General features: G+C 39.9%; 1 protein-coding gene across 2 annotated transcripts; it reads left to right on the top strand.

Annotated features, from left to right (window-relative positions):
• The first annotated feature begins 2,130 nt into the window (after positions 1-2,130).
• Positions 2,131-26,603, top strand: MMADHC (metabolism of cobalamin associated D). Of its 2 annotated transcripts, none has more exons than XM_025431882.3 (8): positions 2,131-2,270; positions 2,974-3,035; positions 7,720-7,864; positions 18,817-19,034; positions 21,615-21,720; positions 22,290-22,420; positions 25,414-25,500; positions 26,075-26,603. In XM_025431882.3, exons 2-8 carry the CDS (start codon positions 3,027-3,029, stop codon positions 26,273-26,275), a joined length of 897 nt encoding a protein of 298 aa, XP_025287667.1. In that variant the 5' UTR covers positions 2,131-2,270; positions 2,974-3,026; the 3' UTR covers positions 26,276-26,603. The 2 variants fall into 2 exon arrangements, with proteins under 2 accessions (XP_025287667.1, XP_025287662.1); XM_025431877.1 differs by lacking the exons at positions 2,131-2,270; positions 2,974-3,035 and adding exons at positions 4,644-4,672; positions 6,062-6,164.
• The last annotated feature ends 211 nt before the right edge of the window (positions 26,604-26,814 follow it).

The following is a 26,814-nucleotide window of genomic DNA, read 5'->3' as shown; positions in this document are numbered from 1 at the left end:
TGCCCCAGACCCAGACTTAAGTCCAGACCTGGAAGCTTCGGAAGCATCCTTACCCTCTTTCTCCTTCCATTTCTTCATATGTGACACGAGGTTGATGACACCTCTACTTGCTATAGTGCCAGGAGCCTTAAAGCAAATAATGCAAAAATCCCCACCCAAGTGCCACCACAGAGTGCACGACCCACAAATACTGATATTACCGGGTTTCAAATAAAGCAAAAGCAACTCTGTCTCCCGAATACCCTGGTTCATGAACCCGGGAGTCCTCCTCACGGGCCCTTCCAGCCGCCCTCTAAACGCCCTCTAAACGGCGGCAGCAGCGGGTCTCCCCGAGGCGCCAGCGCCGTCAGGCCGGGGCCCCGCTGCACCCTTCGCAGCTGCTCCCCGCCGCCTCCAGGACCACGGCGACCCGTGCCCTCGACCACCTGCGGGCCGAGGCGGCACGAGCTGCGGACCCCACGGCCGCTCACCCCGACACATCTTTTCTCGGCTTTCGGACCAAGCCCGGTTCATCCTTCCAGTCACGCGCGGCGGGGGCGGCGGGGACGGCGGGGACGGCGGGGGGCGTCTGCCTGCGGCCCAGGCCGTGACCCGGTCCCGGATCCAGTCCCACGTCGGGCTCCCCGCATGGAGCCTGCTTCTCCCTCTGCCTGCGTCTCCGTGTCTCTCAAGAATAAATAAATAAATGAATAAAATCTTTTTTAAAAATTAAAAAAAAAAAGTTCAAGGGTGCCGGGGGCCCAGCGGTGAGCACCGCCAGCGGCCCAGGCCGTGACCCGGTCCCGGATCGAATCCCACGTCGGGCTCCCGGTGCATGGAGCCTGCTTCTCCCTCTGCCTGCGTCTCTGCCTCTCTCTCTCTCTCTCTCTCTCTGTGTGACTATCATAAATAAATAAAAATTAAAACAAAAACGAATAAATAAAATCTTTTTTAAAAATTAAAAAAAAAAAAGTTCAAGGGTGCCGGGGGCCCAGCGGTGAGCGCCGCCTGCGGCCCAGGCCGTGACCCGGTCCAGGATCGAGTCCCACGTCGGGCTCCCTGTGAGGAGCCTGCTTCTCCCTCTGCCTGCGTCTCCGTGTCTCTCAAGAATAAATAAATGAATAAAATCTTTTTTAAAAATTAAAAAAAAAAAAAAGTTCGAGGGTGCCGGGGGCTGAGCGGTGAGCGCCGCCTGCGGCCCAGGGCGTGACCCGGGTCACGGGGTCGAGGCCCGCGTCGGGCTCCCTGCATGGAGCCTGCTTCTCCCTCTGCCTGCGTCTCTGCCTCTCTCTCTCTCTCTCTCTCTGTGTGACTATCATAAATAAATAAAAATTAAAACAAAAACGAATAAATAAAATCTTTTTTAAAAATTAAAAAAAAAAAGTTCAAGGGTGCCGGGGGCCCAGCGGTGAGCGCCGCCTGCGGCCCAGGGCGTGACCCGGGTCACGGGGTCGAGGCCCGCGTCGGGCTCCCTGCATGGAGCCTGCTTCTCCCTCTGCCTGTGTCTCTGCCTCTCTCTCTCTCTCTCTCTCTGTGACTATCATAAATAAATAAAAATTAAAACAAAAACAAAAACAAATAAATAAAATCTTTTTTAAAAATTAAAAAAAAAAAGTTCAAGGGTGCCGGGGGCCCGGCGGTGAGCGCCGCCTGCGGCCCAGGACGTGACCCGGGTCACGGGGTCGACGAGCTCCCCGCGGGGGGCCTCCCTCCGTGCCTCTCAGGAATAAATGAATAAAATCCTAAAGTAAAATAAAATAATAAAATAAGTATGGACTTCAGTCAGAACCTGAGGAGCGGGTCCAGCTGCCCGTGCGGCCGTGAGCGCCGGCCACGGAGCCGCCCAGGGCCCGGGACGCGCAGGAAGCTCGTCCGGGCTCGAGCCCAGCGGCTCGCGGGCTGACAACCGCGCCCCGACCGGCGGGAGCCCGCGTCCTCCGGCGGCAGCACGACGCGAGGCCTCTCACCCGGCCCCGGGACGGACGCGGAGCACCGGGAGCCTCGCGCCGGCCGGGGGGGGGGGGGGGGGGCGCGTCCACCCACGACGCCCACGGCGGCGGCCCCGGTGTGCGCCTGCGCGTGCGCATCATCCCGCCGACGCTCCTCCGCATCGATGTGTGCGGAAGCCGCTGCTCCGGCCTGGTCGCCGCCGGCGTAGGCGCTCGCCGCGCTGCCGTCGCGGCCGCCATTTTGACGGCGGAGCCAGTGCGGGCCCGGGACGGCTGGCGGCGGCGGCGGCTTCCACCGTGTCGGACCCTCCGAATGCGCCCGTCTGGGGGCCACCGCGCTCGGTATGGCCCCTGCCCCGACAGGCTCCCTGTGGCTAGGCTGTCCCCGTCAGCCCCGGCCCAGCGCTCGTCCGGAGCTGCTGTGGAGCCGCCGGCCCTGAGGACCGTGTCCCGGGCCGGCACGGACTCCTGCTTCCCCGCCGTCACCGGGCCCCAGCTGCTCGCGGGAGCGGGGGGGGGAAGGGGGGCTTGGGGGCGGGGCCCTGCGGGGGCGTTGGGGGTGGGGCGCACTTCCGGGGAGCGCTCGGGCGTCGGGGGCGGGGCCCTGTGGGGGGGGCGCGCACTTCCGGGGAGCTCGGGGGTGGAACCCTGCTTGGGGGCTGGACGGACTTCCGGGAGCGCTCGGACGTCGGGGGCGGGCCCTGCGGGGCGCGGGGGGAGGGCGCACTTCCGGGAGCGCTCGGGCGTCGGGGGCGGGGCCCTGCGGGACGCGGGGGGCAGACTTCCGGGGAGCGCTCGGGCGTCGGGGGCGGGGTCTTGCTGGGGGTGCACTTCCGGGGAGCGCTGCGGCGTCGGGGGCGGGGTTCTGCGGGGGGGGGCGCCCTTCCGGGGAGCGCGGGGGCGTCGGGGGCGGGGCCCTGCGGGGGTGGGCTTGGGGGCGGGGCGCACTTCCGGGGAGCGCGCGGGCGTCGGGGCGGGGCGGCGGCGCGCCCCGGAGCTGGCGCCGGGTGGGTCACCAGGCTGCTGTGTTTTGTCGGTCCCCCAGGGGTAGAGCTTCACGGAAGGGACGATCGCCGGCGTCCGCCCTCCCCGCCGGAAATGGCCACCGTGAGTACACGCCGCCGTGGTTGGCAAGTGGGTTTCGGGACGGCGGCCTCGGCGGCCTGTTTCTCGCGCTCGGACGCGCTGTGTGAGAAGTGTCGCGGGCAGCGGGGGGAGGGGCGGGTGTGGACAGCGCGGCGCGCCCCGAGGGTGGTTCGAACACGGACGTTTTCGTCGGTCCCGGGTCCCCGCGCCTGCGAGTCCGTGTTTGGACACGAAGCCAGTGCCCGGATCCTTGCAACGTTTTCAGAAGACAGTAGTCAGTGGGTACTCGGAATCTGCCTTTAAGCTTTTTTTTTTTTTTTAATTACCCGGGTTAGCTACACGGGAAGGTTTTCGTAGCCGTCCCGGGATAGCGGGACCTCCCGCACCCTGCAGGACGGGCGCCAGGGAGGCGGGCCCGTAGCCCGGGAGTCCCGGTGGGCGGCGGCCGGGCGGTGGGATGCAGCTCACCGCGGAGCTCCGGGCCAAGGCGATCGCAGAAGCACTTCATCGGAGTTCCGAGAAGACGCTGGGATCCAGATAATTGGAGATTTTAATTTAATTTAACTTATTTATTCATGAGAGACACAGGCCGAGGGAGAAGCAGGCTCCCTGCAGGGAGCCCCACGCGGCGGGACTCGGGACCTCGGGGTCACGCCCTGGCCCGAAGGCAGAGGCTCAACCGCTGAGCCGCCCGGGCCGCCCGGTAATTGGCGATTTTAATGGAACAGCGGGGGATTGGTCTTCAGAGTCCCTCTCCCCTCCGTTTCAAAAACTCCAGAAGACCCTTCCGCCTTGCGCAACGCGGAAGAGCGGGAAGTGAGGTTGGGACCAGGGAACCTTGCATGTCACGCTCAGGGTTTAGATTCGATTCTTTGGTAAAGCTGTGGTCCTTTGATCAGAGCCGTGTGAGGAGGATACAGATGGCAGCCTTTAGCCAGGGTAGTATTCCCCTAAGGGAACGTGGTAGGTTGAGAGTCTAGTGATGTGAGTGCAGGGCCAGGTCATAAACGTGGACCACTGTCTTGGACCCACTCTAGGGTGACTTTCTACTTAAAAGCACAGGAAGGGAATGTTGTAAAAGAAGCCTGAGGTGTTCTCAAAACAGACATTAATTAGAATAGAATGCGAATGTTTAACTTGGCTTTGTTTTCATTTAAACGGATTAGCTCAGCAAGGTGACTGTTTCCTAAGGTGCTTTCATAGATCCTTTTATTGTTAGAAGTTCCGATAAAGTTTCAGTATTCAAATATACTTTTGAAAATTTGTGTTTGCGTTGTAAACACTGAATGCAAGTATGTGTGTCTTCCACATTGTAGGTAACATAGGTAGCAAGAGTCATAAATGTCTCCGCTTTGAAAGCTGGACCAGTAAATCAAGATGCCTTGGTGGGAACTTTGACAAACTGCAATTTTCATTTGTGATCCGGCAACAGGAGGAGCCTTTCTTTAGCTACAACGATTTGTTATTTAAGCCATTTGGGAATATGAATCCAATGCTGTGAGCTCTTCTGAGTTTTCAAGAATAGCTGAAAATTTGGACTTTTTCGGTGAAATCTGTGATTTTTCAATATTTATATCCGACACAAATTTCTTAGGATTTCTTATAACATCCCACTCAAATTCCTTTTGTGTGGACCACACAAAAATGTCTGAAGATAGGTATGGATGAATTTCCTAGAATGTGGATGAATTTCTTAATAATAAGCTTTCAGTCTTTGTTATAGAGCCTGTTTTCTGCTCACATAACCCAAAACGGGACTTAGTCCTAAAAGAGTGTCAAAAAGACATTTCTCCTTATACTACTAAGGACTTTAAAGTTATATTTTAATAACCTGTTTTCTTCCCAAGTCTAGAATCTTAGGTTTTGAAGTAGTCATATACAAAATCACGCTTATCCTCATACTGAGATAAACAGGCTGTTCTCTAATTTTTGAGTCATTTATTGGTTGTCACTTTTAGTTATATTTATCACTTTTAGTTATATTTACCAGCCGACCCAATGTCATAAAATCTGCCAGGTAAGAATTTGTCCTATAGGTTAAAAGGAAAACTTGAAAGACATCAACACTGTTGTCAGCTATTCTTTTCAGTGGATAAATTAGATACTGGCTTATTTAGCTGTTAAAATGAAACTTGGTAAATAAAATTAACATGAAACTTGGTGATTAGATTGTCTTAGATTGGCAACAAAACTCACATTTTATTATGACTTTTGTTAAATGCTTTACCATCAAGGAAAAATTCCAAAGTACGAGTTAGTGGCCTTGGCGCTCCCAGGCTAAAATAATCATAATCCTTAATAATATTAGGCAGTTGCTAAAATAATTTGGATTATCTTTCTTTTCCTTTTTTGCTTATGAAGTAGTTAATCACAAATAATAGCTTGATAATCATACTTTAATGTTAATAGTATATGGAAGTGTGGGAATAAGTAAAAGAGTGCATGTAAAGCACTTAGCATAGCATCTGTCCCATAGTAATTAACATCTATTGATTATTTACTATTTAATATTGCCCCCTTCAGATAATGTCTTATTGAGGGTTATTTTTAAGGCTTTGCCCAAAATATTTTCGGAGTTTAAAATTTTATATTGCCTTTAAGATCCTGAGCCATTATTCTCTTAAATGTCTTATTTGTAGAGGTAAATTGTAGAAACACCCAAAGTCTGAGTTTGTCTAGTAAGTTAAAATCTAATAATTATTTTATTTATCTCTCTGGGGAGGTTGGGTCCTGACCCAAGGAAGGATGCTGAAATTTTCAGATGGCCAGAATGCTCAGGAGACCTGCCTTCTTTGGAGATACATTAAGGAAGTTCTGTTTATCCAGTTATTGAAGACAGAGTTGAAATTTGCTAGACCTAGAAGGAGAGGGAAAGGGGCATTCTAGCAGAAGAACTCATAAGGCAGTATAAAAGAAGGCAGAGAAATATGAGAAGTGTTGTGGGGTTTTTTTTTATGTGAGACTAAAGAATTGAAAAAGAAAGGAAGGTAAAGTTAATAAATTATGCTAGAGAGGTAAAACAAGTTAGGATGTTCTCTTGTACTTAGGATGAAAAAAAAAGAACACCTGGGTTGGAATTCAGAGTACTCTGTGAAAGGGGAAAAGACTGATTCTGAAGTTATCAAATGGCTAGAGTCTTTCCACACCCTGGTAACTAATTTTCGTACCACTCCAGTCTATTCTTAAATCCTATTCCAGTCCATCCTGCACTAAGTGATACATTCCTAAAAACATTCCTTATTTTTGTCAGTTTATTCTATTCCCTGCCTCCAGATCAGGATTCTGATTTATTGAATTGCTGTTAACAAACCCTTTACTGTGTCAAATATAAAGCCTTTTATGATTACCCACAACTTAACTTCCAAGCCGTTTTTTTTTTTTTTTTTTAAAGATTTATTTATTCATGCTAGACATAGAGAGAGAGGCAGAGACACAGGAGGAGGGGTAAGCAGGCCCATGCCGGGAGCCCGACGTGGGACTCGATCCCCGGACTCCAGGATCGCGCCCTGGGCCAAACGCAGACGCGAAACCGCTGAGCCACCCAGGGATCCCCCCAAGTCTGTTTTTTACCGCAATCCCTTAAATACCTAACCTTACTAAATTTCTCTCTTTTGAATATACCTTTTATGACTATACATCTGTTTCTGAAAGTTGCTCATTGAAATGCCCTTTTCCTCCACAAATTTCTATTTCTTCAAAACCTTGTGTTCTCTATGAAACTTCTTTTCCTGTTCTCTCGAGCTCTTAATTGTTCAAATCATTTAATAGTATTTCACAGATAATATAGTATTCTTACATATTTTTTACTACACTCAGTCGGCATTTTTGTTTTTTAATGTAAAGGGTCGGATAAGTAAATATTTTAGGCTTTCTGTGCCATATAGTCTCTATACAACTACTTAATTCTGGCATTATGGCATGAGAGCAGCCGCATGAGAGCAGCCACAAACAGTACATAAGTATGTGTGACAATATTAGGCTAAAACTTTACTTACCAAAATAGGATGTATTCAGCTATAGTTCGCCAACCCCTGTATTAAATTATTACACTGACATAGGGCACCTGAGTGCCTCAGTCAGCTAAGCTTTAGACTCTTGATTTTCTTCAGGTCATGATCTCAGGGTCTTGAGATTGAGCCCAGCTGTGCGCTCAGCGGGGCAAGTCTGCTGGAGATTTTTCTCTCTCTCAAATGGATAAATCGGTATAAAATACAATAAAAAAAATTATTTTGACCCAAGTATTTTGCTAGAAATTTGTTCATGAAAGATGTTTACACATTCATCTATAGTCCGTGACCTCAGAGTCCAGGAAGTGAACATAGCAAAATATTTACCACAAATCTATGTACTAAAAGTGTTGAAGATTCCTTAACAATAAAAAAGTCTTACTTGTACTACCTTTTTAGTGTTGTTCCTGAATAGGGCAACTTTTAGAGGTTCCTATTCTCTCTAGTGTGGCACTCTCGATTCTAGCCTTTATCAGAAAGGCCATACACTTTTCCACAAAGTAATTTATTACTTGTTTGTTTAATAGATATGTTTTTAAAATTATATATATAATCCTTGTCATATGATAGTTGCTCCATAATAGGATAAAACTTGGTTTTAAAAGATTCTTTGCAGTGTGAGGGTTTGCCAGAGATTGTCTATGTTAAAAATAACGTATATGCAGAACAAATAATTTTAATTTTTGTCTTATTTTTAGGTGCTCTGTAATAGAGCCAGACTGGTTTCCTATGTCCCAGGATTTTGCTCTTTAGTTAAAAGGGTTGTCAGTCCCAAAGCCTTTTCAACAGCAGGATCTTCAGGTTCTGATGAGTCTCATGTGGCCACTGCACCGCCAGATATATGTAAGTAAAAGTTACCGTAATTTACTTATATTTGTTGCAAAACACCCATCTCCCTTTTGGCGACCACCAGTTTATTCTCTGTAGTAAAGACTGTTTTTGTCCCTTTTTTTTTTTCCTTAAATTCTATATGAGTGTAGTCATTTGATATTTGTCTTTCTCTGACTTATGTCACTTTTATATCCTCTGCATCCATCCATGTTGCTACAAATGGCAAGATTTCATTATTTTTTTATGGTTGAGTAATACTCCATTGTGTACATATACCAAATCTTTATCCCTTCATTTCTGTATGAATATTTGGATTACTTCCATATCTTGGCTATTATAAATAATGCTTTGTTAAATATAAGGGTGTATATATCTTTTGTTGTGTGTTTTCCTTTTTCTTTGGGTAAATATCCAGTATTCAATTATTGAATCATTTGATAACTTTGTTTTTAATTTTCTAAGAAATCTCCATACTGTTGTGCAAAGTGTCTGCACCAGTTTGCATTTCCACCAACAGTGCAGGAGAGAATCTTTTTCTCCACATTCTTGCCAACACTTGTATTTCTTATATTTGTTCTATTCCAACAGTTATAAGGTGATCTCTCGTTGTGGTTTTGATTTCTTTTCCCTGATGATTAGTGATATTGAGCATTGTTTAATGTGTGTACCAGCTATATATTTTCCTTACAAATAAGTCTCTTTAAGCTCTCCATCCATTTTTAATAATTTTTTTAATTTTTTAAAAAGATTTTATTTATTCATGAGCGAAACAGAGAGAGGCAGAGACACAGGAGGAGGGAGAAGCAGGCTCCATGCAGGGAGCCCAATGCAGGACTCTATCCCAGGACTCCAGGATCAGGCCCTGGGCTGAAGGCAGACGCTCAACCATTGAGGCACCCAGGTGTCCCTTTCCATCCATTTTTAATAGGTTTTTTGGTTGGTTTGGTTCCATGTTAAGTTATTTATATACTTTGGATATTAATATTTAGAACTATAAATGATGTATCAGATACATCATTTGAAAATATCTTTTTCCATTTAGTAGGTTGCCCTTTTTTTGTTTTTGTAATTGTTTCCTTCACTGTGCAAAAATGTTTTATTTTGGTGTAGTCCTAATAGTTTAATTTTGCTTTTCTTTCTATTGGTGAGCAGAAGTATCTAGAAAACTGTTTCTATAGCCTTTGTCAAGGAAATACTACCTATGTTACTGAAGAATAGTTGAGTGTGAATAGTTTCAAGCATACATTATGATAATTCAACAATCATATATATATTGCATAGTTCACACCAGGATAAGTAATAAAAGGGTGCATCTGTCACTATGCAGCCTTACTACAGGACTATTGACTATATTCCTTATGCTGTATTTTTAATACCTGTTGCGTACTTATAACTGGAAGTTTGTATGTTTTAAACCACTTCCCTACTTTGCCTATCTCACCCCTCCCTTTCCAGATGACAATTATCAGTTTGTTCTCTCTATCTATGACTCTCTTTTGTCTTTTTTGCTTGTTTGCTTGGTCATTTATGTTCCATGTTTATTTTTTTTATTTATTTTTTAAGATTTTACTTATTCATGACAGAGACAGAGAGAGAAGGGCAAAGTACAGGCAAAGAGAGAAGCAGGCTTTCTGCAGGGAGCCCAATGCTCGATCCTAGGACCCTGGGATCACAACCTGAGCCAAAGGCAGACGGACAATCACTGAGCCACGCAGATGTCCCTCTGTTCCCCATTTATAAGTGAAATCATTTCGTATTTGTCCTTTTCTGACATATTTAACTGAACATAATATTCTCCAGGTCCATCTATTTATTGCAAAGGGCAAGATTTCATTCTTTATGACCAACAATCCACTGTGTATGAGCGCATACTACACATGTTCTTTATTCCTCCAACTATCAATAGACACTTAGGTTGCTTTCCTATCTTGGCTATCGTAAATGATGCAGTAAACACAGGGTACATATGTTTTTAAATTACCACTTTATTTTCATTGCGGAACTACCTAACAGTCAAATTTCTGGATCGTCTGGCATTTCTCTCTTAATTTTTTGAGGAACCTCCATACTGTTTTCCATATTCTGCACCAATTGACATTCCCAATCAACAGACCACAAGGGTTCTCTGCCTCCACATCCTTTCCACTCTTATCTTTTTCATTCTAGCCATTCTGATGGCTGTGAAAATGAATTCATAAATATGATAGTTATTAAAGACTTGTTTGACCATTTTTGAAGAGAGAGATCTGCTGGCACAGGGCAGAAGTGCAGGAGAGAAGTCCCAGCGCCCTGCTACTGTACTCAGGGGCAAAGGCAAGAGAGACCTGGATTAGGACAGTCGCTGTTAAACAGGAGCTAAGTATTCCAAAAGTCCATTTTAAAGACGTTGGTGGCTTTTATTCCCTTGCTCTGCTTCCGTATCCTCCCAATCTGTAGCAGTTTTCAGCCTGGATGAATAATAGCATCATAGTAGTAATGGTAATGGCGCTTACTATGTGCCCAGCCCTTGTCTAAGTCCTTTCCATGTAATAATTCATTTAGTCTTCATATCACCTCGTGAAACCAGCAGCATTTCCACTGCACAGATAGGAAACCTGAAGCTAAGAGAGGTCAGAGGATGTGGTCAGTCATAGGACAGGGAGTGACAGCCAGGAGTGGAACACCAGAGTCCTGGCCAGAGAGTCTAATGCCTCTCCTGATCCTCTCATTACCAAGTACCTGTTGGTGGGTTACAGCCCTATAGACTCTCAAAGTGCTGAAGTGGAAGTGGTGGCCAATATTCAAATGGGAATATCCAGCTGGGAGTGGAGGTGGGAATCCAGAACCCAGAGAATAGTCAGGATTGAGGAGACACCACGGAAGGGGGGGTGAGATACCACGGAAGGGGGGGTGGAGTTCACTCGACCAACCTGAATCCCTCAAACTCCATTACTGAGTGTAGGATCAGAATTTAACCCACTGATTTTCCCGACTCCTTACAGAACTTCTTTAGGAATCACCACTCTAAATGATGACATCCTAATCACCAGCATGGTGCATAAGGCCCCCTACATCTGTCTCCTGCTGACCTTTTGGGGAATCATCTAATCGCCTTCAGGCTACCCTCTGTGGTTGCATTCCCAACTTAATTGTTCATACCTCAGAGCTTTTCCTTGGCATTTCTGCTCTCCTTTACTTGGAATGCTTCTCTACCTTGTCTGTCAGGTATATTTGTGTTCACAAATCATCCTTACCTCCAGATCGTTTCTCCTGACCTTAACAATCTCATCCCTGTGAGTACAACAGTCAACACAAAGGAGGGCTCCAGAGTGCTTGATGTCACAAGCTGAGGAGGCACGGGCTGAACTCTCTCTGAAAATCCTCCCTAAAACATGTAATATATCTATTTCCACTCTTCATTCCTCAATCTTAGTAAATAATAAACAAAAAAATACTATATGACTTTATTTTTTTTTTAATTTTTTGCCAAGGTATATACACATTTTATTTAAAAAAGTTTACAGTTTTCATTATACACAACTATTAAGAAGTTATAGTCAGAGGAGGCATTTGTCCTTTTGACAGAAAGCCCGCTAGATCTCACAATGCAAGGAAAAAGGTGGAAGAGAGGAGATAGGGCAAGGAAAAAATAAGTGATAAAAAGCTTAGATTTGAATTAAGGGCTGGTAAGTCCCTTTTCTCCAAGTATCACACAATATGTACCAAATACAATCAGTAAATAATGGCCATTTCTTCCCAAGCCCCCACTATTCTCACTATTCAGATCTGACCTGCCCCTCACGGGCCAGCTCAAGTTTTGTCTCCTCCAAAGACTAGACATGTAGTAAGCTCTATGAATTGGAGCAGACATACAGGGCATCAGAATAAGAACTCAGACTTTATTAATTCAGTCAGAGTGCACATATATTGGGGCTGATGACTTAACAAACAAAGGTATGGGGTTTGAGAAATACGAGTACCAAATTTTAAAACTATTCCATTACTCTTGTGTTTATATGGTAATAACAAGCAGTGATTGTAACTAGCGAAGGACGTGCTGGTACCTGTTTTAATAAATGTATGTCAAGAATGCTTGCAGTTACTGTTCAAGATCAAATGAGTAGCCCTCGAGATCACCATTGTCCCTTTTGGTATAATGTGACTGTGGCAATGTTGCGTGCTCTGAAAGAAATATCAATGGAAAAACCAGAAGTTTTATACCTTTTTTTTTTTTTTTTTTTTAACCATTCATCTATGGATGAACACTCGGGCTGCTTCCATATCTGGCTGTTATAAATAATGTTCAGTAAACATAAGGGTGTAAATATCTTTTTGAATTAGGGTTTGGTAGGGGAGAGGGAACTACCCAGCAGAATGACTGGATCATTTGGTAATTCTATGTTTTATTTTTTGAGGAACATCTATAGTGTTTGCCACGGTGGCTACTCAAGTTTGCATTCCCACCAACACTGCATGAAGGTTCCCTTTCTCCACATCTTTGTCAACACCTGTTATTTCTTGTGTTGCTGACTTTAGCCATTCTGACAGGTATAACGTGGTTCTCCCTGTGGTTTGCATTGGACTTTCCCTGATGATGAGTGATGTTGAGCCTCTTCTCATGCGTCTGTTGCCCGTCTGCATGGGTCTGTGGGAAAATGTCTGCAGGTCCTCTGCCCATTTTTAATTGTTTCACTTGAAATTTCTTGGTGTTGAGTTGTTGAAGTTCTTTATGTGTTTTGGATATTAAGCTTTTATTGGATGTTATTTGCAAATGTCTTCTTCCATTCAGTAGGCTGTCTTTTTTGCTTTGTTCCTGGGTTGTTTCTGTGCAAAGCCTTTTATTTTGGTATAGTGACAGTAGTTCAGTTTTCCTTCGGTTTCCCTTAGAACACATATCTAGAAAAACGCTTCTACAACTGATGTCAGGGACGTTAGTGCCTGTTTTCTTCCAGGACTTTTATGGTTTCAGGTCTCTGTTTAGGTCTTCAATCCATTTAGAGTTTGTTTCTGTGTGTGGTGTAGGAAAGTGGTCTGGTTTCATTCTTTTGCCTGTAGCTGTCCACTTTTCCAGCACCATTTGCTGAAGATCCTGTCTTTTCCCCATTGTATAATCTCGCCTGCTTTGTCATAGGTTATTTGACCATGTAAGCGTGGGTTAATTTTGGCTCTACTGTTGCACTGATCTGCGTGTCTCCTTTTTGTTGTTGCCGGTGCCATACTGTCTTGATTACTGCAGCTTTGTAGTATATCTTGACTTACAAGATTGTGCTGTCTTGAGCTTTGTACTTTTTTGTGAACATTGCTTTTTCTATATAGATTCTTTTTGGTTCCATACAGATTTTAGGGTGTTTGTTTTGTTTTGTTTTTTGGTTTTTGTTTTTTAGTAGTCTGAAAATTTGTTGGTAGTTTAATGAAGATTGCATTAAATCTGTGGATTGCTTTGGGTAATAGGGAAATTTTTACGGTAGCAATTGTGCCAGTTCATGCACATATCTTTCCATTTATTTTTTTGCATCCTCAGTTTTTTCATCAGTGTTTTATGGTTTTCAGAGTACAAATCTCTCACCTCCTTGGTTAAGTTTAATCCTAGGTGTTTTATCTTTTTGGTGCAATTGTAAATGGGATAGTTTCTTAATTTCTATTTCTGCCACTTCATTAGTATACAGAAATACAATAGATTTACCAATAATCTCTATTCTGCAACGTTACTGAATTCAGTTATCAATTCTAGTACTTTTTGGTAGAGAGTTTTTAGAGTTTTCTGTATATGGTTTATTTCAGCTACACATACTGGAAATCTTACATCCTCTTTACTAGTTTGGTTGCCTTGTATTTCTTTCTTTTTTTTTTTTTTTTTGGCCTGATTTCCCTGACTGGGTCTTGCAGTACAATGTTGAAGGAAACTGGTAAGAGTGGACATCTTTATCTTATTCTTGATCTTAGAGCGAAAGCTCTGCTTTTCACCATGGAGAATGAAGTTAGCTGTGGACTTTTGACATTTAACCTTTATCATACTTTGTTGAGAGTTTTTTCTTGGTGAATGATGATGTACTCTTTCAAATGCTATCTTGTGTCTGTTCAAATGATCATATGGTTTTTGTCCTTAAAGTGACAATATCACTTAATAACACTTTTTGCATGTACTGAACCACCCTTGTATACCTAGAATAAGTCACACTTGATCATTTTGAGTGATTTTTTTTTTTTTAGATTTATTTATTCGAGAGCAAGTGTGTGTATGCAGGGAGAGGGAGAGAAAGAATTTTTTTTTTTAAGATTTTATTAAGAGCACATAAATGGATTGGGGGATTGAAGGGAAGAGAGACAGGGAGAGGCAGAAGTAGACTCCCCACCGAGCAGGAGGGAGTCAGCCAGGGGGCAAAATCCGAGGACCCCAAGATCATGACTTAAGCCAAAGGCAGACCTTAACTGACTGAGCCACCCAGGTGCCCCAAGGAAGAATCTTAAGCAGTCTCCTTATTCAATGTGGAGCCCAGTTCAGGGCCTAATCTCATGACCCTAAGATCCTGATCTGAGCCAAAATTGAGAGTAAGGTGCTTTTAACCAGCTCAGCCACCCAGGTGCCCTGTGAATGATTTCCTTACTATATATTTGTATTTGTTTTGATAGTACTTTGTTCAGGATCTTCCCATCTATTTTCATCTGAGATTTTGGTGCATACCTTTTTATTTTTAGTATCTTCAGCTGGTTTTGGTAACAGGGTAGTCTTGGCCTGCTGGAATGAATTTGCAAGCTGCTTTCATGGTCTGTATTTTGTAATTTTCAAGAACAATATATAGTAACTCTTCTTCATATGTTTGGTAGAATTCACGGGTGTAAGATACCTGATCCTAGACTTTGTGTTAGGAATTTTTTGACTACTTATTCAGTGTCATTGCTGGCAATTAGTCTGTTTAAACTTTCTATTCATGATTCAGTTTTGGAAAGTTTTAGCTTTCTAGGAATTTGTTCATTTCTGTTATGTTCTTCGTTGGCATATAATTTTACATAATATTTTCTAACTATCTTTGGTATATTTGTGATGTCAGTTGTTATTTCTCTTTTTATTTATGGTTTTTAGTTTTCTCTCTTTTGGTGAATCAGTCTAAAGGTAGTTCAATTTTGTTGAGCTTTTCAAGGAACTGGGTCATGGTTTCATTGACCAGTTGTGGGTTGTCTTTTGGATGGTTCTCCATTTTAATTATTTCTGCACTAATCTTCATTATTTCCTTTTCTCTTGTTTTTGCATGTTTTTTTGGGGGGTTTTTTTTTAGCTCCTTTAGATAATAAGGTTAGGCTGTTTACTAGAGATCTTTCTTGCTGCTTTAGTTATGCCTATATTGCTATAATATTTAAGAGCTATTACCACATTGCAGAGATTCTGGACCATTATGTTTTCATTTTTATTTGTCCCCTTATATATTTTATTTCCTCTTTGATACCTTGGTAGGTGCATTCAAGGTTTAATAACATGTTATTTAGCCTGATTGTATTTGTGTGGTTTTTGTTTTTTCAAAGATTTAATTTATTTGAGAGAGTGCACAAGCTGGAAGAGAGGGAAAAGGAAAAGCACAGGCCTCGCTGAGAGGGAGCCTGACTCGGGGCTTGATCCCAGAACCCTGAATCATGATCTGAGCAGAAGGCAGATGCTTAACTAAGTGAGCCATCCAGGTGCCCCCTGTATCTGTGTTCTTTCCACATTTCTTTCTGTGATTCATTTCCAGTTTTAAACTTTTGTAGTCAGAAAAGATGCATGATACGACTTCAGTCAATTTGAATTTATTGAGACTTGTTTTGTGGCCTAACATATGATCTGTCCTGGAGAATGTTCCATGTGCACCTGAAAAGAATGTGTATTCTGTTTTTAATGGAATGTTCAGAATATAGTTCCATCTGTTGTAATGTGTCATTCGAAACAGTGTTTCTTTGTTGATTTTTGTCTGGTTCATCTATCTATTGACGTAAGTAGGTGTTAACATCCTCTACTTTTGTACTATTGTCAAGGTCTTCCTTTTCTTGTTAATGGTTTTATGTATATAGGTGCTCCCATGTTGGGTGCAAAAGTATTTAGTTTGTTATATTCTCTTGTAGGACTGTTCCCCTTATTGTAGGTATGTCCTTCTTTGTCTTTACAGTCTCTGTTTTGTTTGATGTGTATTATTACCCTAGCTTTCTTTCACTTCCATTTGCATGGTCATGGTTTTCCATCCCTTCACTTTAAATCTGCATGTGTCTTTAGGTCCAAAGCAAGTCTCTAAAGGCAGAATAAAGGTGGTCTTGCCTTTCAATCCATTCAGTCACTTCCTACTGATTTGATTGGAAAATTAGTTCACTTACATTCAAAGTAATTAATGATTAGCGGGTACTTAGTACCATTTGTTACTTGTTTTATTATTGTTTTTGTAGTTCTCTATTCCTTCTCTTGCTCTCTGGTGGTTTATGTGAAAAAATAAAAAGAAAGAAATCCAAGCATATCTATTATAGGTAGTTGATTTGTGGTTCCCATTAGGTTCATATATAGCATCTTAAGCAGTAGCAATCTGTATGAAGTTGATGGCCAATTATGTTTGAGTCCATTGTAAAAGCACTAAGTTTTTACCCACCTCCACATTTTATGTAAATGATATCATACTTGACGTCCTTTTATTTTCTGATTCTCTATGATTTTTATAGATATAATTGATATTACTGCCTTTATGTTTTTACCTCCATACTGGTTTTATATTAATCTACTACTTTTATTTTGTATTTACCTGTAAGATTTTTTCCTAATTTTCTTTCTTTGTTATGGCGATTTCTTTCCACTCAGAGAATTCTCTTTAATGTTACTTGTAAGGGTAGTTTAATGGTGACGAACTCTTTTTTACTTGTTTGGCTGGGAAATCTTTATTACTCCTTCTGTTCTGAATGACAGCCATGCTGGATATATTCTTAGTTGCAGGTTTTTTCTTTTCAGCGTTTGGATATCAGCCAATAGCCTTATGGAATTTCCCTTTTATGTGACTGCTCTCTTTTACTGCTCTGAAAATTCTCTATCTCATATCTGGATATGTATTTCCTGCCTCAGGTTTAGAAAGTTTTCAGCTATTATTTCTTCAAATAAATTTTCTGCCCCCTTTTCTGGGATCTCTATAATATGACTGTTTTTATGCTTGTGGTATGGCTGAGTTCCCTTTTTCATTTCCTGTTCAGCTTGGTCACTTTCTATTACCCTGTCTTCCCAGTCCCTGATCTATTCTTCTGCCTCTTCAAATGTTCCATTCATTGCTTGTAGTTTATTTTTTATTTCAGTCATTGAGTTCATCTCTGACTGGTTCTTTTTATATTTTCTGTCTCTTTGTTGAAGTTCTCACTAAGATCCTCCACTCTTTTGTCAAGTCCAGTAAGTATAGTTATGAGCATTACTTTGAAATCTTTATCAGGCATATTGCTTGTCTCCATTTCATTTAGCTCTTTTGCATGGTATTGTCCTGCTCTTTCATTTAGGACATATTCCTTTGTCTCCTTATTTTGTTTCTGTGTTTTTTTGTATTTATCTGGAAAGTAAGATATATCTTTTGATCTTGAAAGGAGTGGCCTTATGAAGAAGAGGTCCTGTGGTGCCCTGTAGCACACTTTCCACTCTTCTTCAGAACCAGGCACCTTAGGGGTGACTTTGATAGGAGTTTTGCACACTGTACTATTGTGGCTCAGTCACATTTGCCTTCAATCTAGTCAGCTACAAATGTTCACTTTGCTTGTTGTGGGCAGGGTTTGGTCCTTGTACTGTTAAGGGCCCATGGGGCAGGGAAGGGCTTACAGTTGGGCAGTATCAGTAATCAGTCTAGATGCCTGCTTTTCAGCCTATTAGCTGGGGCTGCAGTTGCATAAAAGTGTATCATGTGAGAGTCTTTGCTGATTAGTGGGGCCAAGAGATCAGAAATCAGATGTCTGGAAGTCAGTCTGCTGGTACTGCAGTCAGACTTGCATGTATGGTTATCTTCCCACTCCGCAGGGCAAGTGGAGTGATGGTATTCACTGTCAGGGCTGCTTTGCAGGGACTCCTGCCCAGTGGGGCTGCTTGAATGGATTGAATCAACAGGACAATGTAAGGTTGGGTGCACAGTGTTAGCAAACTACATGGAGAGTATTCACGTTGGATGCACAAATGTGTGGGTATCTAGGCTGAGATGGGATGGAGAAAATACTCTTGGAGAAGTTTCTTACAGATCCTTGCTTCTCCAGCACAGGTTCTTTTCAGCACACATTGAGATTAATTAAAAAAATAAATAAATCACCTTCATGTATATACCCCAGGCACTTTTCAAACTTTTGCTTCTGTGCTGTATCTAGGTGAGATTGTTAGTTACACACTCTCTCTTTGAGGATGGGAACTCAGTTTCCTATCACTCTCTAGCTCTCCCAGAGCTAAACGCACTAACTGTAAAAACTTTTGAAGTTAAGCCACACTGATTTTCAAAGCCAGATGTTATGGGGACTTCCTTTCTCTGGGGAGTTCCCTATGTCAGGGGTACCTCCTGTGGGGTCTTTTCCTCTTCCTTCTGTGTTTGTCCTTCCTGTTTGTGGTTAGTCTCACTGGGTAGTTTGGTTTCCAACTGCGTCTCTGCCCCTTCTATCTTGATTGGCTTCTTCTCTGTGATTAACCCAAAGACTTCCTGGGTTAGTTGCACTGATATGTCTGTTAATCTAGGTATCTCTGTATTAAAGAGGAGAGCTTAGGATCCTTCTACTCTGCTGTCTTCCTAGGTTCTTTCCAAAATTTACTATATTCTTTTAATGACTACCAGGTATTACATAGTATGGATTACTGTACTTTATTATATCCTTTTTCTTTTAATGGTCCTGTCTATGAACTGAAAACTGGCTACGTTGATCTATTGGTTTTATAAAAATAAAAATACCTAATTAGAAAAAAAATATTCTTTTAGTCCACCCATACATTTGACTGTTGGAGAAAATAGATTCACTTTGTTGTTCCTTTTCAGGTTCTCGAACAGTATGGCCTGATGAAACTATGGGACCATTTGGACCTCAAGATCAGAGATTCCAGCTTCCTGGGAACATAGGTTTTGATTGTCATCTCAATGGGACTACATCACAAAAGAAAAGCCAACTTCATAAAACTTTACCTGATGTTCTAGCAGAACCTTTATCAAGTGAAAGGCACGAGTTTGTGATGGCACAGTATGTGAATGAATTTCAGGTAAATTGTTAATATCGTTTATTTTCTGATTATTGCTAAAATAATTTCTGATAACTGTGAGCGTATTACTTGATATAACGTTTTTAAAGATCTTAATTCAAAATATATTCAACATATATGGCTTTTAAAAACAGCATTGTTCTATGTATGTTTGCTATATAATTTTCTTTTTAAGATTTTATTTGAGAGACCACACAAGCCAAGGGAGAGGGAAAAGCAGACTCCTTGCTGAGCAGGGAGCCAAAAGTGGGGCTCGATCCCTGGGATCATGACCTGAGCTAAAGGCAGACACTGAACTAAGCCACACAGGCACCCCTTCTTTTTTACTTTAGATTACAATCTCTTTTAGGTAAATAGTTCTTCAAAAATATCTTGTCTAATAGCTGTTTATTTCAGATATAGTTTAATTTCTATATTACTAAAAATTTAGATTCTTTTTCACTTTTATAAACAATAATCCTAATTTTTATGTGGAACAGATAACTAGTTTTATGCTCCACTGGGCACTTAAAACAAGAAAATACTGAGATCTCTGAACTTCTCCAGATAGAGTAATCTAAAAAAGAAAGACTTACAAATAAGTTTTGTTTTTCTGGGGTTTTTTTAAGTGAGTTTTTAAACTGGTATGGCAGGAGTACCTGGCTGGCTCAGTTGGTAAAACATGCTCCTCTTGATTAGGGGTCTGTGAGCTCAGGCCCTGTGTTGGGCATAGAGCTTACTTTAGAAGTGGGGAGTGGTAAATAAATAAACTGATATGCTCACCTAACTGGTTTCTATCAAACCCCTAATCCTTACCATTTTCTGAATTTCTAAATAGTTTCAGGCTGAGTTTTTTTTTTTTTTTAATCAAAGCCATAATATTTGTAGCAGCAGCCCTTACAATTATTATGATTTAAATCAGCCTAACATTTGGAGACAGTTGACCTTCCCTAACTTTTTATCTCCCATAATTCTTTCTCAGTCTTCTTGGCTCCTTCTCTCTGTCTACCAATTATATGTTATTTCCCATGTGTTTCTTCTTTGAGTAACTCCTTGGTCACTTAATTCCCTGGCTTCCTCCATAAATTATAATTCCTAACTCTATCTGCCTGCCAAATGTCATTATCTGAACGTCTTAAAATTCCCTAGATTTTTTTGTGTCTCATCCTTAGGTTCCGCCTTCCTGCCCCCACCTCAAAACGTGTCCTTAATCCCATGTTATCAGCAGTGTAAGTGACTTAGTCATTATCCCACTGACCCAAGGTAAAGATCATACTGCTAAACTTGGCTCCTCTCTCCATCATATCCCTATACAGAGTGACAAAATTGCATTGCTTCCACCTTTGAAGTAGCTTTTAAATTATTTGTTGTCCCTTCAGTTCCCACTAATAAAGCTAGAGTTCAAGGTCTCTATCTCTCCTCCATTCTTAGAGGCATTATAGTGAGATGGACTATGGAACTAGGATGAATCTGATTTCAAAGGTTAGTTCTGTCTTTTACCTGATTTTGTGGGCTTAAGAAAGCTACTTAATATTTCTGAGCCCATTTCTTTATAAGTAAGATGGGGATAATAATACCTAGTGACCATAAAGTCGCTATGAGAAAATGTGAAAATGTACCTAAAACACTTAAATATACTGTGATCAGTAAATATTAGCTATTAACTGTCCTATTGCTTGCACAGTAATACTAGCATTAGCATTTTATATCTGATCTTGCTATTCTTCATTGTTTATAGACTAAAGTCAAAATTTCTTAGTGTGGCATAAATGACTTTCCATAGTTTTGATCTCTTAATCACAGCATACCCTATTTTTGTTTTTAAATGTACCATTCTCCTTGTACATACCATTGCATGTGCTTGTATTGTTTCTGTCTCTTCCTGGACTCTCTTTCCTCCTGAGTTTCTAATCCTTTCTACCTATTCTTTGCAAACCAAACACATTAACTCACATGTAGCTCAAATAGGATTTCAACCTTTTTCTGATTTCCCTCAGCAAAGCAAGTTTCTTCCCCATCTATACTGTGAAAAGACTTTCTATCTAATTTTATAGAACTTTTCACATTGGATTACATTTATTTGTTCATGCTATTTTTCTTCTATTAGCTCTTTTAAACCTAAGAGTGAAGACTGGATTTTTTTTACTATTGTGGGGCTGCTCTTGCTATAATGTCTGATGTATATAGTAGGTGCCCGGTAAATTTTAGTTGAATAAAAGCCTCTAAACACATCCTGTAGGAGAGACTATATATTTAAGCATGTTATTTTGTAAGTTAGTGCTATTATCCCCATTTCACAGATTACAGAACCAAGGGAAGGATAAGTAGATACCAGAATATCAAAGGTAACATTGTAGGACATAGTCATGGCATTTTAGTTTCTTAGCCAACTTCTATTCATATTACAATATTAATATATGTTCATTTTTAAATCTTCACCTCTTTATTCATCATAGAGAACAGTTTGAGTATATAACACTATTACTCTATTGCCAGTTAACTAGGATTATTTCTAAAAACTTCTCAAGGAAGACAAGTTTATAATAGACCAAATATTTTATTTGAACTCCAGCTTTTATTTATACTTCTTATTCCTCTTAGGGTAATAATGCACCTGTTGAACAAGAAATCAGCAGTGCAGAAACTTACTTTGAAAATGCCAAAGTAGAGTGTGCGATCCAAACGTGTCCAGAATTGCTGCGAAGAGGTATAGTGTACTTCAAACATTTTTACACTACGTGTATTAGATAATGCCACCAATTTTCTAATATGTTAAATGATGTACTCTGTAGGCATTATAATACTTTGTAATTAAATATTTTAATATGTCTGGCTGGAAATGATTACATGGCCAAGGTAAGGTCTTTCGAATGTCCCCTGACATCTGACCTCATGCTGCCATTAGACAGGAATAGTAGACTTTTTAATAATTTTTTCCCTGAAGTTCTTCTTCTCCTGAGGTAATAATTATAGCTATAATTTAATGAATGCATAATTTTAATAAACTTTTTTTGAAAATTACAAAATCAAAAAAAAAAAAGAAAATTACAAAATCAGTAACAAGTAACCTTACTGCTCTTCAGAATGGTAATATTTCAGTTCAGCAAGAGCAGAAGTTAACCAAAAGTTCACTTCAAATTCCTTTTTAAAAACAGTATGCATTTATTGGTACTACAATGATTTAATCATTTTTCTAAGGAAGTACTTTTATATACTGCTTTTTTTAATTAAAAAAAAAAAAAGGACTTACTTTCTCCCTGGAATTATTATTTATAGATTTTGAGTCCCTGTTTCCAGAAGGAGCCACCAACAAACTAATGATTCTCACTATAACACAGAAAACTAAGAATGATATGACTGTTTGGAGCGAAGAGGTAGAAAATGAAAGAGAAATGCTTTTAGAAAAGGTAATTCTCTCAAGTGCTGACAAGTTTTATGATACATTGTAAGATGATGGGGTTCTTCAGGCTTTAGTAGTTCCCGGCTCACGTGCTATATTTCAGTAGTAAGGGACTTTGACATCTGAGAAGTGAGATGCCGTGGTTGGTTGTTTTGTTTTTTTGACTTAGATTCTGTCTAATACTGCAATTTTTTGGATATATGTGTTTTTGTAAAATTGGAAAATACAGTAAAAATGGCAAAAAAAAAAAAAAAAAAAGTAAAATGAACTCTTTATACTCCTCACTCTTTTTAAAGCAAGTCAAGTAAAAAGTGCAAATTACCCAAGGAGTAATACTCTGTGTACAGCAATAACATACTGTATACCCACATTTTTTTCCTGTCCTTTGCTTTTTGCCAGATGATGTGACACCTTTCCATAGCTACACATAGATTTCCAACTATGAATTTTTATCTTTTCCTGTTGTAAGCAGTGAATATGTTTGTGCATATACTTTTTTGCACACACTTAATCTACAGATTCCTAAATAGGAAATTGCTGAATCCAGAAGATATACTCCTTCTACATTTTGATAGATGCTGCCAGTTTGCCCACCAAAAAAACTGCCCTAGTATATATGCTGTCACCATAGCTCACCCTGGATATTATTAGCGTTTCTTTTCATTTTTACCAACCTGAGAATTGGTAAGTGGTAACTTAAAGTCTTATTTAAAAATATATATAACATATAAATATAAATATATAATTGTCTCAAGAGTTTGATGTTGGGTTATAGGAGATTCTGCAAGATAGTATAATACTCTTGCCTTGTGACAGATCAAGATTAGCTCACTTGGGCACCTTAGCTAACTATAATTGAAAAAATTCCTTTTACTAATTTCCGTCTAAGATAATACTAGCAATTTTTTCTGTTTTCTTTAGGATTGATGTATGGTTCTCTTCGTTTGTAAATTTTAGGATAATGACTTCATACTAAAATGTCCCACATAGCTTTGCTAATAAATTTCATGTAGTCATGATCATACACTAATTAATAAGGAAGTTACAGAGAGGCATACGATATTGTCTAATTTTAAAGAGATATGAATTTAGAGAGTTAACATTTAGGCAGTAACTCATTTTCTATTTACATATAAGGCAGTATTTACTAATATATATACTTACCATTGCTATCAATTAGTCATTCATGTACATTGCATTATTGGTCCTAACTTCTAATGAGTTAAGGATTCCAAGTCTCATTTAATACTGACTCTAGTAAAATTATCAGTTTTTTGTAACCAATTTCAGGGTTTGAAATGTCATTTTTAATTTTATAATAACTAAAAGCTTTTTTCCCTATGGAAAAAAAGGTGTTAGTGACTATTTTAGAACCAAATGTAATTTACTGTCAGTAGATATTTTATGTTCGGTAGTTTATTGTAGTTTTTTCCACCAGATGTCAGTGTTTTCTGTCAAGGAGCATAAATCTTAAATACTTAAACTGGTTCTCTTTGTGATAATTTGGGATTCTTTTAGTTAACTTTTACCACATTTGCATTGTTTTGTTCTCCTGGGAATTTTGTGTACAGCAGATCTGCTCATTAAATAAATATATTTTCTAATGACTTTTCTAGCCCATATTCAGTTTGCCAATTTAAGAATTATGAAAATAACCCAAAAATACAGCATTATCTTAATGTTGCTCACTCAGTATTTTCCAAGAAAGTTAGCTTAGTTTACAGAAAAAAGTTTGCTGATTGCTGCTAAAGAGCCACCTCATAAGTTTTTAGGCTTTATAGGTTTTAGGGTCTCAACTATTCAACTCTCCCTGTGTATTGTGAAAGGAACTAAAGACCCTATACATGAACAAACATGGATGTTTTCCAGGGAAACTGTCTATATACAAGCACCCAGCTGGATGGTTGGGCATTTAAGCTGCAAGTTGCTAACTCTTCTTTTAGGATATGGCCCATCTTCCTCAGGCTTAAACATTTGGGGGATCTCAGCTGGATGTGTTCAGTGAGGTCTTAGTACTCTGTGTGGGCCAGAAATCATATTACCTAGCACTGCACCGACCCATGGTAACACCATTGAGCTCAGGTGCCAGTTGGCACAGTCTGTGAGGCAGATTCCTCAAGGAATCGTGCCTTGTGAGTCGAACCCACAAATTCCAGATGCTTCAACATTCCAGAACTCTTGCTTTCTACCTCCTTAGCTTGGAAGACAGTGTTCCAAACAGACATGAGGATCACGTAATTTGTTGCCCTTCTTTCTGTCCAAGATTACAGTTTTGTCTGACTGTTCACGATTTAAAACCGTTGCCTCATAGGTTTTAGTATTACATCCCCTACTCTATTATGGCCAGAAGTGGAACTGTGCCCTTGGTTTTAAACATTTATGGTTTGTCCCCCACCCCCCTTTTTTTTAGCACTCTAATCTGGTCCTAATATTTGTTACTGTCTCTTTCACTGCTTACACTTCTGATAAAGCTAATAAAGACATCATAGGAATTAGAGTAGGATGGCAAAACCAAGATTTTGAATAGGTGATAGAGCTACATGGTCTATAATAATACACAAAAAATACAAAGAATATAGTGAAAATTATCTATGACTGAGTATGGATAAATGTGTCTTTGACATGTAAGTTTTTAAACATTAAAATGAATGAATGGTTTATATCTTTTCATTAGGGTAAGAAAGGAAAAACAAAATATTCATATTTTTATAATATAAAAATGGCAGCTATATTTTCTAATTCATGACAAATTCAGGAATCAGTAGCACAGAACTGATTAGAAATTGTTCCTAAAAATTTAGAAGAAAAAATACACAGACTTTTTGAAGGAAATGAAAGTGTTAAATGAACCATTTTTTGAACTGGTAAAAAATGGCTTTATATCTAACTTATCAGTCATATTTTCTTATTGAACTGTCTGAAGCAAAAGATATTTAAAATTTTGTTGAAAAATAATTTGTAAGGATGCTATCCAGGATATTTGTGTCTTTTTCTATGCAGTTCATTAATGGCGCTAAGGAAATTTGCTATGCTCTTCGAGCTGAAGGCTATTGGGCTGACTTTATTGACCCATCATCTGGTTTGGCAGTGAGTAATTACATTTTGAAAGCCAGATTAATTTGAAGTGGGAGTGTTTGTTTGTTTGTTTGTTTTAATTATAAAATGGTTTACAACTTTGGTAGAAATAGATCATTTAAGACATTTTTTTTAATCTTAATTTTGACAATCTTTGAGGTGCCATCATCACTTATAGTTAAGTTTTTCTGTCTTTATTATTTTTCATCCTCACTAGTAAATACTATTACATTAATGAAATAGGTAGTTACAAATCAGCAATCATAGTTGAAGGGAGAAAACTTCAGGAAAAACCACTGTTGTCATATTTTAAATTCTGGGTATAGCTTTCAGTCATAAATAATCATGAAATGTTTTATATCTTAAGCTAGGAATATATATTATTTCTTTTCAAAATCAAGTAACACATGTAGTATAGACGAGAAATGAAAAACTTAAAGATTGTGTTTTAGATAACATGTAATTTGCTAAGATTATTGGATGAAGAGGAAGTGTTTGGTCACACTTTTAATATTTGGAGTATTAAAATAGGTATGTGTTCATCATTGTCTTTCTTGCTAACGAATAGAACTTTTATTTCCTCCAGTTTTTTGGACCATATACAAACAACACTCTTTTTGAAACAGATGAACGCTATCGACATTTAGGATTCTCTGTGGATGATCTTGGCTGCTGTAAAGTGATTCGTCATAGGCTCTGGGGTACCCATGTGGTTGTAGGAAGTATCTTCACTAATGCAACACCAGACAGCCATATTATGAAGAAGTTAGGTGGAAACCAACAGTAATGTCAATGTATTGGCTGTACTATTGATATGTACCATTTGGGTTGATCTATAAACACTGTCAAAAGCTTCAATTTTTAAAATTTACTTATTTCTGGGTATTTATTTCAACATTTATGAATTTACAGCATTGGCAAATGGTATAATTTTTAAATCTCAAATGTTTATTAATACTATCATTGAATACATGTTGATCACATCCACATCGTATAGAATGTGATAATTAACATGTAACCAGGACATGATCTCATATTGTTATTTCTCCCCTTTATTGGAAAAACTTGAGTTTTATTTTTCTCTAAAAATAAATCAATCACACATTTGGTTATGATCTGTTTTTTCATTGCTATATTTTTTTTAAAAATTAATTTTGTAGTTTTGCATTTTTAAAATAAATGCAATCAAGAATTCTAGAAAAACTGCTAAGAGTTTTACTTTGAAGTAACCTTGTGTCAGAAAATAAGGATAATACTACATCTTTATATATGAAAGTGTATGACTCTCACCCTTTAAAGAATCCTTAACTCCTGGATAAATGTGGT

This window comes from Canis lupus, chromosome 19, assembly GCF_003254725.2.
Source record: "Canis lupus dingo isolate Sandy chromosome 19, ASM325472v2, whole genome shotgun sequence".
Classification (NCBI taxonomy): Eukaryota; Metazoa; Chordata; class Mammalia; order Carnivora; family Canidae; genus Canis; species Canis lupus.
Note: the sequence above shows the minus strand (reverse complement) of the source record. Positions and strands in the feature narration are given on the sequence as shown.

What these genes read in the sequence shown, in the direction of transcription:
- MMADHC (XM_025431877.1), top strand. An exon ending in AGTATGTGAATGAATTTCAG is followed by an intron (nt 19,035 to 21,614) that starts GTAAATTGTTAA and finishes TATTCCTCTTAG; the next exon opens with GGTAATAATGCACCTGTTGA. An exon ending in TCCAGAATTGCTGCGAAGAG is followed by an intron (nt 21,721 to 22,289) that starts GTATAGTGTACT and finishes TATTATTTATAG; the next exon opens with ATTTTGAGTCCCTGTTTCCA.